Genomic DNA, 15,064 nt, shown 5'->3' on the forward strand with positions numbered 1-15,064 from the left:
AAATGAATCTCAGATTTTGGTAACATCATCGCAGACTTCACTTTCCCGTCAAACCTTCTGTCCAATCAAAATGCGCTCTAGAATCTAAAGCCCGCCCCCTACACTGCTGAAGCTGCGGCTAAAATCGGTCAGTTGTTCACACATTTACTAATTTCTACATGGTGAAAGGCACATAGCACACTATATACGTGATAGGAAACGATTCAGTGTAAATATGCTTCCATTTGAGCCGAATAAATTCTGTTTTCACGTTAGTTTCACACACCACAGCAGCGCACACACACATCGGCTCTGGTCTAAATTTAGACTACAGACACGAGAGTGCAGCGCGGATCATATGCGCGAGTCCGTGCAGACAACAAACATATCGACCCATTTGAATTCTGCACAGAATGCTGCATTTCAAAGCGATATGGAGGAGATTATGAGGGTAAACAGTGTTAGAGTAAACTGGCTTTACCAAACAGAGAAAGGTCTGCTCTTGCGCTCTAGTCAAACTGTATATTAACGAAACACTATTGGCTATTTCAAAAAAGGGGAGGAGCTGCTAACAGCCTAAGCCGTTTCAGGGGAAATTAAGTCAACACATTGAATAATGTGGCGCTTTTCAAAGTTCACTTCAGTGGGCCTTTAAGGAGGATCTATTATGCTTTTATACACTTTAAACTTTTGGTGTGTAATTTTGCCGTTTAAGCATGAAAAAGTTCAGCAAAAAAGTCCGTCCAGCGGGAGCTATTCTCTATATCAGGGTCACTGTAGTTTTGAGTTTTCTTCCGGGAGCGAACACGTCACAATTCCTCATTTAAATCATTCCCACCCAAGGTATTTGCTTGAGTTAGGGGCGGTGCCTGGTTGAGTTTGTTAGTACTGTGTTGAAACCAAGCGGCAACCTCCCGCAGTTTCTCTTGAAGCCAATACGGAAGGGACTTAAATTGCAATTCCTCGATTTGCCACTAGGGTCCAGAAGGGAGCAAAATCTCATTGAGCCCCATATTAAAATGCCCAACTTAACAGCAGAAAAAAAGTGTGTTTACAGCCTGGTTCAAATTGTGGTTTTGGTCTATACGGCTAATTTTGCCCTTCATGACAACTGTGAGGGGGTGAATTTTTTTATTACTCATTCATTTGCATTATATAAAGCCTTAAAGTTCTGCATAATTAAGGGCGTGGCTACTTTGATTGGCAGGTGGATAGCCATTTATTCGCTGTCTGTTTGTCATTGCGTCACATCAGCTCCGCCCACGTCCCGCCTCTTTGCCCATTTTCTGTTATCTGGGCGTGACTCGCGATGACGAGCTGCCAAGATGGCAACGGCCAGCTGGTCTCTACTTTTCAGAAACCAGCTGGAGGTGGGGCTTCATAGAGACAGGAACTAGAGGTGCTATATGTCAAACGTTCAAGCATGAAAACTTGTTCTAGTAGAGCACAAAAACAAAATCTACACTTCCTAAAAGGGCATAATATGGCCTATTTAAATCTGTTCAGTGATCGATGTACTATAGCAGGCTCCAATGTATTATTCCTGAGTGAATCGATTCAAAATTGGAATTGAATCTGTAGACGACCATTTCACATCAGCTCAGTCCATTACAGCCACAGAATTAATTTGTCTTCTGTTCATTCATCAGGACCAGTCGGAAATGAACGAGTGAGTGGAGTCATTAGTTGTGTGAGGCTGAGCTTGACGACGGGTTCATTACTGTGCCGGCAGAATGCCACACACACACACACGGGCGCACACTCGTTGAACCCTTGACCCTTGTGTGTTTCAGTCCCAGTGTTTTGACCCGCAGTGAGGAAGTGTGACAGGAGGGGAAATATGAGACTAGTCCATGTCTACAGTCTCTTATGAGTGTATTAATGAGACGAGTACACAAATGTTGGAAACTCCATCTTTGTGCATTGACTTTCTGAATAGGGTCGTATGATTTAAGAGTCGTGTCGAATGCTGTGTTTGAATTGATAGCTTTGGTCATTTAAAATGCTGCTTTTATGTTATTTTAAACATTCCTAATTTTGTTTTGGAAGTCTCCTACAATAGATTTTTATAGATTTACATGCTTCCAAGGTCAAAAACACCTTAATTTTAGCAGAAAACGGCGTTATCGTGACATTTCAACAGCATGTACCACACTTTTCCAGTGTCTTTTACAACTGCAGTGTTTGTGGTCTGGTCAAAATAGACGTCATTCACGGGCAGCCAATGAAGACCATAGGCTGGCATTATGCAAATTTGTAACAGGTAGTCCTCTCCTCTCCTCTCCTCTCCTCTCCTCTCCTCTCCTCTCCTCTCCTCTCCTCTCCTCTCCTCTCCTCTCCTCTCCTCTCCTCTCCTCTCCTCTCCTCTCCTCTCCTCTCCTCTCCTCTCCTCTCCTCTCCTCTCCTCTCCTCTCCTCTCCTCTCCTCTCCTCTCCCTTCTGCCATCCCCTCTCCTCTCCTCTCTCTTCTGCCATCCCCTCTCCTCTCCTCTCTCTTCTGCCATCCCCTCTCCTCTCCTCTCCTCTCCTCTCCTCTCCTCTCCTCTCCTCTCCTCTCCTCTCCTCTCCTCTCCTCTCCTCTCCTCTCCTCTCCTCTCCTCTCCTCTCCTCTCCTCTCCTCTCCTCTCCTCTCCTCTCCTCTCCTCTCCTCTCCTCTCCTCTCCTCTCCTCTCCTCTCCTCTCCTCTCCTCTCCTCTCCTCTCCTCTCCTCTCCTCTCCTCTCCTCTCCTCTCTCCTCTGCCATCCCCTCTCCTCTCTGCTGCCATCTACCAGAAGTCTGGAGCTCTACTCTTTGCATGTAAAAAAAAAAAAAAGACTGCCGATTTAGTGTAGTGTCTGTAGTTTCTGTTATCTCCAGCCATTACTTCTTCAGTATCGGGAAGATCAGCAACGTATTACCTGGAAACAGCAAGGCTGCGTTTTGTTTTCCGTTCTCTTTCTGTTACCTGATAAGCAATGAAAAATAATGTTCTGTGAGGGAAAGGTTGGGCTTGGAGGAACCTTCTGATGTGCTGATACTGATTGATTTCATGGCACATTCTTCCTCTTTTTTTTAATTGTTTGGTTTAAAACTCACCCACGTTTCACCTTCCTGTCACTGAAGATCAGTCCCTCGTGTCCTTTTGAAGCTTCCCTTCAGAAAAACAGCTCGTGTTCATTTTTCCCCAGATTCCTTAGTTCTTTTTCCACAGACTGTGAATTCCCAACCACATTCAGAGCTCTTCCAGCTCTGGGAAAAGAATAGCCCTCTGATTTTCTCCAAGCGTAATGTCTCTATTTGTTGAAGTGGTTTGTTGTATTTGTGTGGTTTGGATGCTGAAATGATGGATTTTAGATGTTAGTGAAATATCCCGTTACATTGCATGCAAAGCTTTAAGGACAGCGGCACTGCTGTGAAACGGGATGAGTTGGGAGCGGTCATCTCCCTGCGAGCCTCTTCAGATGTGAGATGGAGGTCATTTCTTTGTCTTCTCTCATTGGTGAGGGAACGGACAGATGAATGGAAAATCTATATGTGAAGAAGGAAATGATTAGCCTTGCAGAAACCCCAATTTAAACCCAGAATGATTCGATTGCAGCCTACACAGACATCCAGAAGAGTCCTCAATAGAAACACTGTTAATAAAGTCATAAATAATTTGAAATAATAAATTTAGTTTATTATTATTATTGTAATACAAAAGGGTTTTAGAATGTGTTATAGTTAATAAAAATGTGGTGTTATTATACTTAAAACAATATTTTTTATTTAAAAGCAAAAGTATTTATCATTAAATGTACTATGCTATTGTTGTTCTTATTTTTACTGTTAAATATTTTTTTATTCTAAAATATAAAATGTATAGGGTTTTAGAATTTGGGTTATGGTTAATAACTATAACATGTATAACTAATTAAAGGTGCACTATGTAGTATCTTTGCAGTAAAATATCCAAAAACCACTAGGCCAGTGTTATATATTTTGTTCAGTTGAGTACCTACAATATCCCAGAAGTTTCCAACTATTTGTAAATTGTGAGAAAATTGCTATTTTAACTGAGGACAGGGACGTTTCAGCATTGCATTTGAGGAAGTCGCCTGTCAATTGCGTCATATCTGCGCTACCCTCGGTTTCGGCTTTTATTTGGCAGGAGCGCTTTACTCTTAGCAGTGTGAACAAGTGAACACACGGAGTAACGTCATAACATCGTTTTGAACACACTTAAATGTATCTAATATGATAAACAGAGCTCCATTACCTCAAAATCATAACCGGAAGAGCGGATCAGTGCAGGCGCCCGGCGACTGTGTCCCGTCCCGTCATAATAAAAGTCCCGGTATTCGCGAGGCGGGTATTTGTTTAACAATCGCTCCAGCAACTGTGCTCAGCTCCACAACACTCGGCGCTGCTCTGCTTTAGACTACAGTAACGTTAATAACCGCATACATGAACGTGATTTCTGCCTGAGTCCTATTTTCCACCGGCTGTGATGAGAAGACCACATCTCCCAAGATGCTGCGCTCACACTTTGCGTCATCAAACTACACATTTGTTTTGAATAGGCGCCCTCCAGTGGACGGAAAGCTGCATAGTGCACCTTTAATAACTGAGTTATTAATTAGTTATACATGTTATAGTAATTACTTTTCATTATAATATTAACTAGATAAAATATTTGTATTCTAATAATACAAAAGCTTTATGCTAGGGTTTTAGAACTTGGGTTATTTATGAACATGATGCAAGTTTGCTGTGTTTGTAAATGTGTGTATGTCGTTATTTCTATGGGCTCTAACGGAAGAGCATCTGTGTTTTTGGTTGACCGTCACTTCAGAGAGTCATTGGATTTATATTATGAACCGTTATTAAATGTGCTTCCCCTTTCCTGTTTGAGTAACACACACACACACACACACACACACACACACACACACACACAAAATTACATCATCCAGCTGCAGAAGTGAGAAGCTCATTTGCCCCAGCACACTGTGGCTTGTCTCTCTCTGAGCCTGAGGGAAGCGTGTGGGCTCTCTTCCATACACACACACACACACACACACACGCTTATGCATGCAAACAGACTCAGGTATACAGCAGAGAACATAAACCCTCGTCTCCTAAGATGCTTGGCCGGGTTTAGAGAAAGCTGTGCTGTTACTGAATCTGAGCCCTTCTGACCGGCAGCAGTGTCTGTGATTCTACCAGCCTCCACATTAACTCACAATGCTGTTCAGTCCTGGGAATAAAAAAAAAATTATATATATATGTATGCACACTAAACTGTCCATGTCCAGAAAGGGAATAAAAACATCATCAAAGTAGTCCATATGTGTAGTTAGTTCATTAGAATCTCTTGAAGCATCGAAAATACATTTTGGTCCAAAAATAACAAAAACTATGACTTTATTCAGCCTCAGTCTTCTCTTCCTCTGTTTGTTTTCAATCCTCAAATAAAGATTCAAATGGTTATCAATCAATGAATCGATCAATGATTCGGATCGGTAATGTCTCGTGATTTCAGCAGTTTGACACGTGATTCAAATCATGGATCAATCCGCTGATTCATGACCGTTTGAATCTTTTTTGAGGTTTGAGGAAGAGAAGACTGATGCTGAATAAAGTCGTAGTTTTTGTTATTTTGTTCACCCAAAAATGAAAATTATTTCATTAATTACTCACCCTTACGTCGTTGAATACCTGTAACACCTTCGTTCATCTTCAGAACACAAATGAAGATATTTTTGTTGAAAGCTGAGAAAGGCTTCAGAAAGGCCTCCATTGGCATTCAGTACATTTCCACTCACAAGACCCATAAAGGCACTAAAGACGGCGTTACAAAGTCCATCTCACTACAGTGGCTGTACAATAATTTTACTAAGCGACGAGAATAGTTTTTGTGCGCAAAAAATAAATAAAAATAATGACTTTATCCACAAAGTTATTGTCTTTTGTGTAGGTCTCGAACGTGAACTCACGTGATAGTGGCGCTCCTCCTCTTATAGGTCATATTCTCGCTCATGCGTCAAGTTCCCGTCGATAACTTGGTGGATAAAGTCTTTATTTAGATTTTTGTGCACACAAAAAATATTCTCGTCGCATTGTAAAATTATTGTACAGCCACTTTAGTGAGATGGACTTTGTATTGATGTGTTTAGTGCCTTTATGGGTCTATATATATATATATATATATATATATACACACACACAAAACACACACACACATTTATATATTTGCTGCTTTATTCCATATAATGAAAGTGTTAGGTTGTATTTTCATACCTCTGAAACCATATGAAAGTTTTGTGCTAGGACCAGGCTTTAAAAATATAAACTTTGCTTGAATGCGAGCAGCTCGGACGTTCTGCTCTAAATATCTCCGACCATACACAGTTCAAAGAGAGGGATGCAGGTTTCGAAAGACATAAGGGTGAACAGTTGATAACTGTACATGTTCTGTAAAGCGTCTGCAGAAGGTTTCATGTTGTCATTAGATCACATGGTCACAGTAGCAGCAGTGGTGGAAAAACAAACCTTCCAGTGGGATGCATGGAAAAAAGAGAGAGAGGCAGAGTGACAGAGAGAAAGCTGTCCTTTTGTACAGAGAGCGGCGCTGAGACACCACAGGGAAGCATCGCAGGAGAATGGATAAATGACATCATCTCTCTATCTCTCAGCTGTGTGTATGTGTGTGTGTGCGTGTGGGAGGGATCGGCTCCTTCAACCACATTTCATGCTCAATTAGCAGCCCTGGGATGGAGGGATGGTAGGAGTGGAATTAAAGGCCGTGTCTCAACTGAACCATCCGTGTCCATGATTCTTTACTAGCGAGTATTGTGCCGTACCTGAGATTTACATTCGCCCCGCTCTGAAATGCATCATAGAAGATCATAAACTTATACCATAATGACATATTCATTTTATCTTAAGGCTTAGTTTTATGTGGTGTCATGTTTTTTTTTTCTATTTAGCTTGAATTTTTTTTTTTTTCAGTTTTAGTAATATAATATTTTTTTTTTTATATATATATTTTCAGTTTTCTTTTAATGTTTAGTTTGTCATTTTATGTGCTTGTCTTTTTTAATATTTGTATTTAGTTTTATATTTTATTTAGTTTTAGTCATTTTAGTATTTATTTTATTAAATGATTTACATGATTTTTCCTGCTCCACATATAGAAGCAAAAAAATGTTGGATCACATCTGTGTTGTTTTTTTAATGTCCTGTTTTAGTATTTATATATATATATATATTTAAAAATAATTTAAGTTTGCGTTGTGCTTTTGTCATATATTTTTTATATTTCTATAGCTCAATTTTTTATTTCTGTTTTAGTAGGCCTAATACTGCTTTAGTACTTATTTTATTTCAGTTAGACATTATTTCTTAATTTTTCTCCACCTGCACTCTCAGAAATAAAGGTACAGTGCTGTATGTACCCCTAAATGGTACATATTACTACCTTTTAAAGGTACAAATCACCAATATATACATATTAGTGTACGTACGTATTAGCACCTTTTTGTTTTTGTACCTCAGGGTGCCGCCCCAGTGACAGCGCTGTGCCTTTCTGAGAGTGTCGCTATGACCCAGACAAGAAATGATCAAAACATCTAAATGAAAAAGTCTGAGCAAGGTAAAGGTTTTTGTGATTGTGAGTGCCAGGCGCTAAAGACCCAAGTCAGACTGCTGGCTGCGCATGACTAACTCAACTTTGGCGGAGCCTCGCCAAACCTAGTCATCTCAAACCTGTGAATCATAAAAAACAAATGAACAGAAGTGATGCTTCATCCAGGTTGCTGCTGATCTCATGCAAAGCGCTTGAATGAGGTCCAGCGCTCGAGGCAGTATCTGCTCATGCCAAGAACAGGAGAACAATGATTATGTGTATGGACTGTCTTTACATTCGGTTAAAGAAACGCAAAAGAGAAAGTAAAGCCACTTAATTTCCCATTTGAGCGCTATAGCTGAAGCCTCAGAGCAGGCACAGTGTTATAACTGCTAGGCCCCGCTTCTGATGATGATGTTTTTGCAGGGACTCTAAACTGAGATCTGCTGTTTTGTTTTTCAGGATTTCGCAGGAATGAAGAGATGAAGGCCATGGAAGTTTTGCCCATCCTAAAAGAAAAAGTGGCCTTCTTGTCAGGTATGTTGATAATTTGAGTGCTGTTGTATTGCTATAACTATTTGTTTTCCTTCAGAAATGTCTTTTATATTGTTTAGTGGTCATAACACTCTTTATCAGAAGGATGTTCTGTACATAAGGTCAGCAAGAGTGTGTATCTTCAGTACTTTCAGTACTAGTGGAGAATAATAAGAAAAAAACAGGCATCTTCGTTTAATCTGAAAATGCTCATTACATACATGGGAATATTCTAACAGGATAGTCTGGAGGCCTGTTTCCATCTCAGTGTAAAAAAAAAATGAAAAAAGCATTTTAATATATAAAGTCAGACTGTGATGAACAGAGCTGCCTTTGTGAGAAATAAATGTGTAACAATGTATTCACTTATTATTTTATTTTTTTAGTCTTCCGTTGGATCAAATATATGTTTTTGAATTGTTATATATATATATATATATATATATATATATATATATATATATATATATATATATATATATATACACACACACATATAATTTTAATTGTCACTTTGTTTTTAAAATATTTCTATAATATTTTATTTACTATATTATAATTTTTTAGCTTTATTTTGATCATAAAAAACAATTTAATAGCATTTGAAAACTTTTTCAATTAGACTTTTACATTTTTTTTTGTGTATTGTTTGTATTTTGTATTATGTTTTTGATCAATGTATGTTCATGTGGGCCCAAGATTCCAAGACAAATTTCCCCATTGGGGACAATAAAGTTCATTGAATTGAATTGAATTAATTCAGTAGTAATAACAAACATTCACGGGACCACCACACCATGTCTTCCACCCAAAATAACTTGCTGAATATTACTGTAACTTCCCACAATATTTTTAGTTGATGTGTCATTGTCACGGGTCATTAATTGACTGATGTCTCTTTCTCACTCGCTCTCTAAACTTCTGTTTGGCTCTTGTAGTCGTACGACTAACAGACCAGCACTGAAATGACTCAGAAACATAGGGATGAGCAACTGTCATACACATGTCCCATGATACAACAACAAGGACAAAATAACAGGCTTGACAAAATAAAGAACGGGTAGAAGACGGGAACCTGCAGCGCTCCAAGTGTGATTTCTGCATAAGCATGCAGGAATGTGCATTTTATTAAAAAAAATTTCCCGTCAGAGGATAAGATGGATTATCCTATTACAAACACACTCCATTAGTGAGATTCAGCACATTCGCAGGAGCAAATCCTCATGGATATCCCAGCACTCAGTGAGTTTGTTGTGCTGGAGTCGAGGTGTTTTGGCTTGGTAACATAACCTGCATGAACAGTAGAGGAGGATCAGTGGGAGGATGGCACTGATTAGTCATTTCTCAATGCTAATAAACTTGCTTTGGTGTATGCCTGTGGCCTGAGTGGTTAGAAAAATTGTTATTGGTTTAAGTTATTTGTCCGATGTATTAGTGTAGGTCTTCACTAGCTTTACTGTGAGACGCACAATTGTTTTTCAAAGTGGTCGGACATGCGACCCAGCGATTAGCACATTCACTTGAGAAACTGAGCCGTGGTGCTCATGCAGGAAGCATGGTATATCTTTTATTGTAGTACTTTCCTCTGGGGGAATATAAAACCAGATATTTTGAAGAATGTTTTTGTCCGTGCAATGAAAGTCAGTGGGGTCCAAATTCCAAAGCCGTTTTAGGGTGTGTTCACATTTGGCAGGTTTGGTTAGATTAAAACAAACTCTGGTGTGTTTGCTCTGTTAGTGAGGTTCACTTGAAAAAGTGTGAACGCTGCCATCCGAACCCTGGTGCACACCAAACAAGCGGACCGAGACCACTGAAAAGGTGTTCTAGGTCTGGTTCCGAATGAACTCAGATGTGGTTTGAATAAATATGAACACTGCATGGATCAAAGACATCCAAATTAACCAAAAATAGGACATGTCACAAGATGCAACCCTAAAAAGGACAAAGCACACCCGTTTTTTTCTCATCACAGGAGCTTTATTTTCTATTACAGTTCAGTACAGGCATCAGAACCGCGTCTCCTCGCAGTAGATCTATGTTTCTGTGTGTGTGTGACGGAGGGATTCCTGCCACTGTTTTGACTCCTTTACACATTTTATAAGCTCTTAGCATATCCAAGCTCTCATCTGGCACCGTCAATGAAAGTCGACCAATCAGATTGTGAGCATATCCCTGTGCCTTTATATTCAGTATATTTAGGTTCAGTGTCAATGCCAATGTAAATGCAAAGTGGACCAGGGCTAAATGTTGTTGTTTTTTGGTCTGAACAAAACTACAAGTGTGAACACGCCTTTGGCTTTGATTGTGTGGTCAAAAACATTTCTTCAAAATCTTATCGTTTTCCACAGATGAAAAAAATGTATGGTTAATAAATAATGACATTTTTTATAATCATAAATAATACAACTCATAAAACAACTCTAGGTAAACTAGTCAGCCTTAGGGTGTTCACACACATGTAGTTCGGTTCTCTTGGTTTGTTTGGTCCGGAATTTTTATCACCAAACCAAAAGATACCGAACCTAAAGACATAGGGATACGGATAGGCATAGGGAGACAGGGATTTGCAATCTTGATTGGTCAGCTTTTATGACGTATTGCCTTTTGAGATAAAACTGAACATCCAAAACATAGCTGTGTGCTGGGATAAATGTTGTGTGTGTGTGTGTGTGTGTGTGTGTGTGTGTGTGTGTGTGTGCGCGCACACGTGCGGGCCATTTTGACCAGCTGAGAACTCGTGAAGAGCCTATAAAATGTGTAAAGTAGTCAAAACAGGCAGGGATCCCTCCAAAACGAAGAACATTTAAATCACACCAAACCCATCCAAATCCTGGTGTGCTTTTTAAACGAGCAGACCGGTCCTGTGTTTAAAAAGCGCACCAGGATTCGGATGGCACACTTGAAAAGCAATCACACCAGGGTTCGTTTTAATCAAATCAAACATGCCAAGTGTGAACACCCTTACTAATCAAAATAGTTGGTTGTGGAATGACTACCTGACCATTCTGACCATTTCTTCTGATCTTGACTCATTTTGATAAAATGAGTACTTTATTTATTGTAAATAAATAAAAATTATTGAACTTAAATTTATTCAGTCAATTTTTCCACAGCACACTTACAAACGGAACATTTTTCCCAGGCAAAAAAAAAGTTTTTTTAGAGGTGCTTATTTCAAGTGTCTAACCACTTGAAAAGAGTCATTCAGAGAGATTTATGAGACGTTATGATGACAAATCATGTAACAGAATCTCGTCTTGAACTATATCACAGTTTTAGAAACGGTCTACACTGTTATTCAGTTTTCTCTGAAGACCCAACAATGACTTGATTTAACGGTAATGAGATTATTGCAGGAATTATATTGTCAACAGCAGGTTTGAATCAGACGTTCCTGTCCAGCAGTGTGCTGCACTTCAGCTTTAATGTTTTTCATTCATGCTTTTTATCTTTTACAGACTGTAGACTTTAGTCAGTATAGATGCACTCATTTGGCATGAAAAGAGGCTGTTTGCAGCATATTGAATGGGCTGTACCTCTTGCCCTTTTAGACTAGTTTTTGTTTGTGCCATATGTTGATTCCTAAGGCATCTACTCTGACTATAGTGTAATGAAGATATATAATAACAAAGGCTGATGTATTTACCCATATTAATGGTGACAGGTTTTTGATTGGATGCACAGGTTTTGACGTCGAGTCTGGTAGTCATTCATTTAATTCATTAGTTGACTAGTCGCATACATATAATATGATACTAATTTAATCAGTCAAACCAATTTATTCTGACACCTTCAACATTTTCTCACATTATCACAGTTTATTCGCTATAGTTTAGAAAATGGTGATAAAATACGACAAGAACTCAGATTTAAGCTGTTTCAGAATGATTTCATCTTGACAATGTCAGATAACTGATAGAAAGGAATGTAATGGATTACAATCAACCAATCAGCTGTTCAATAAGTACACTATTAGATAATACCAATTTAGTTCAAGCAATGCTTCATTTTGTTCAGTCTGTGGTGTAAAATGTTGCATTAGCAATTCAAGAAAAACACTTAGGCAAAACATGGTCAAGTCAAAGTGTCTGTATAATTTTTGGCCCAAATTTCTATCAATTTATGAATTATTTTTGGGTATATGTCACAGTTTATTCATTTTGCTATCCTCACTTAAATGAGTGAACTATAGAGTCCTGTGCCCACTCGTAAAAATATTTCTGGTTAATATTTTTTGGTTTGACTGTATACTAGGGGTCTTAACAGAAAATGGTTTGACTTTTAGGGCTGAGAAAGAATATTATATTGCTAACCTTGCTCTACATGACAGTCCTGCTGAAAAACTGGTTGGCTGGTTTTAGTGGGGTTTTGGACACTTTGTTAGCTGGAGAGGAGGCCATCTTAAAGACCAGCTGAACAACAGCTTTGCCAGGCTGGAAGACCAGCTTGAACACGTTACTTCCAGTTGTTCACGTTACTTCCAGTTGATAGTAAACCATAATATTCGGCATTTAAAATATAAATAATGCCTTCAAGCTGCAGCACACTGGCAAAGGTACTGATTATGAATGTGTTGGGAAACAAACAGAAAGAATACTGTCTGAACATTTTATTAATTTATTTATAAAGTAATATTTTCTGAGTCGGTGTCGGCTGCAGATATGAAGTTTATGACACTGACTCTCATCTCCGCAGTACAGTGGAGAAATGCACGTAAAGGTAAATGTCATGCAGTAAAGACCGATAATAATTTTGCAAAAAAACATTTTTCTAGGTTAACGTTACAGCGAGCTGCTGTGTAAAGTGGCTAACATTAGGCTATATTTAAGGTTGATGAAAGGCAAACATTTAAATTTCCTGCTCAACATTAACAGCTGTGTTATTGTCTGCCACTTCTTTGCCACTGGCTATCACCAGACCTTAGCTCAATTTAAGTTTGAACATTGGTCTGGACAGTCTGCTCTGTTTTTTCTACTGCACAAGAGGTGTGATCAACGAGCATTATTCAAATAATTCTCAACGCAATTAGATAGTCCTTCAACCAATAAGACCACAAGAGGTGTGGTAAATGGGCAACGACCCATCACTTCTCTATCCGTCGTCATCTTAAACCCGCCACAAATAGCGCGCCAGGTGGATAAGCCGGTCTGTAATTGGTTCCTGCAAAAGTGTAACAGAACCAGTAGAAATGAATGTACAGGTTTCCAGACTGAGCTGCAGGGCGAAATCAAATCGCAGCAGATAGGGCAGGATGTTTTTTTTGGAAGCCCCAGTGAACCGGAAGTAGAAAGTGAGTTTTCTTCAGTGTTGTGACGTATTTCCAAGTGGAACAGAATACTGAATAGAGGGCAGGGTTAGACTTCAGCGCTCCTCCTCTCTGACTCGCGCTCATAGCAGACTAACGGCTGGAGGGGAGGGGTTACGCATTTTAAAACACAAGCCGTCAAACTGAGAAGGAACGCCATTTCCAGACTGGAAGTAACTTGTCAAATTTTGATTAAAGATTACCACGGCAATTAGTGAAAAAAAATTTGTTCACCCTAAGACCTGTAATATGTGCTAACTAGGGCTGTCAACGAATATTCTAAATTCAAATATATATTCGAATAGTTTTTAAAAAACGAATTTCGAAGGTGTTATACCTTTTTCGAAGAAAAAGGTTATTTTATCACAGATTTTTTTGTTATTTTTTGTAAATCTGGTTCAGTGATTCAAATAAAGCCTCCCTATGCTGTGTGTAAGATATTACAACAAAATTACTCATCAAAAAGTGAGATGGTTAATTATCTATATGACAGTTTTCCCTGTGGATTGAAAATGGTATTGATAATTGATATTTTTCAAGGTTTTAAGTTACAGTATAAGCGTATTTAATGTTGTTGTTTTTCTGACTCCTGCACTGTTCTTTCTCCAGGCGGTAGAGACAAGCGTGGCGGTCCGGTATTAACATTCCCATCACGAACCAACCACGACCGAATACGACACGAAGATCTCCGCAGACTCATCGCCTACCTCGCCGGCATCCCTAGGTATTGACACATTCCCAAGATGCAACTGTTGGGCTTTTTGTTTACTGCTTTTCCGTCACTCTCCGTTCAGACACAGTCCTTCATAAGAGAACAGAAGTAACTAGATTGGATGCAGTGAATGTGCAGTGAATGTGCCAACTGTCCTGCTGCTCAGCGCTGTGATGTTTTCTTTCCCTCGTAGTCGGGCGCATTGATCTGTAATTGACCTGTGAACTAGAGATGCTGTGTCTCTTCATATGTGATCTTTTGTTGTGCTTATAAAAACTGAAAGAGGCAGGCCAAGTCCCCACTTCAGTTTGATTCCTCTAAACGGCTCTGCCGAGCAGTCGTGCTCTATAGACGTGTGTTTAGGCTGCCTTTAGCATCCATTAGTCTGAGCATGAGGGCGGTTACTCTGGTACTCTGGTATAGTGCAGCTATAGAGAGAGCGGACTGTGACCTTCATGGATGTTTTCTCAACTATGGGCAGTTTTATTTCCAAGTGGCAGATTTGTATTATAGCAGATTTTATATATTAGCGTTTTTTTTTGTTATATGAAAGTTAAATTTAAACTTTTTATCATGCTTTTATAATTTGTTTTTGATACTTCTCACGTGCATATGTCAATTTTGTTTGATTATTTTTGTTTCCGACTTTAAATCTTAAAAAAACAAGGTTAAACTCAAACCATTCAAATAATTATTGTATGAAAATTATTTAGATAGATTTGTGTGATCATTTCCACCACTATTAATAATTTTGCTATCCTGGTTTATTGTTTTTGCTATCCTATGTGTTTCATCTAATTTATAGATTTTATATTATATCATTTTTTTAAAATACTTTTAATAATTAGGGTTAGCATGATTGAGATGAAATATGAGGTATGTGATGCATGCAAAAAAAATATATGCACTTTTTTTTAATTTGTGTTTTTGCATTTGTATGGAAGCT

General features: G+C 38.8%; 1 protein-coding gene across 7 annotated transcripts in view; it reads left to right on the forward strand.

Moving 5' to 3' along the window:
* trioa (trio Rho guanine nucleotide exchange factor a) overlaps positions 1-15,064 on the forward strand; it is a 140,310-nt gene that overhangs the window by 54,004 nt on the left and 71,242 nt on the right. For all 7 annotated transcript variants that reach the window (XM_067425802.1, XM_067425799.1, XM_067425795.1 and 4 more), the window contains exons 3-4: positions 8,030-8,104; positions 14,016-14,130. In XM_067425802.1, coding sequence (XP_067281903.1) covers positions 8,030-8,104; positions 14,016-14,130 — 190 coding nt within the window. The remainder of the gene's footprint in view (positions 1-8,029; positions 8,105-14,015; positions 14,131-15,064) is intronic.

This window comes from Pseudorasbora parva, chromosome 19, assembly GCF_024679245.1.
Source record: "Pseudorasbora parva isolate DD20220531a chromosome 19, ASM2467924v1, whole genome shotgun sequence".
NCBI classification, from domain to species: domain Eukaryota; kingdom Metazoa; phylum Chordata; class Actinopteri; order Cypriniformes; family Gobionidae; genus Pseudorasbora; species Pseudorasbora parva.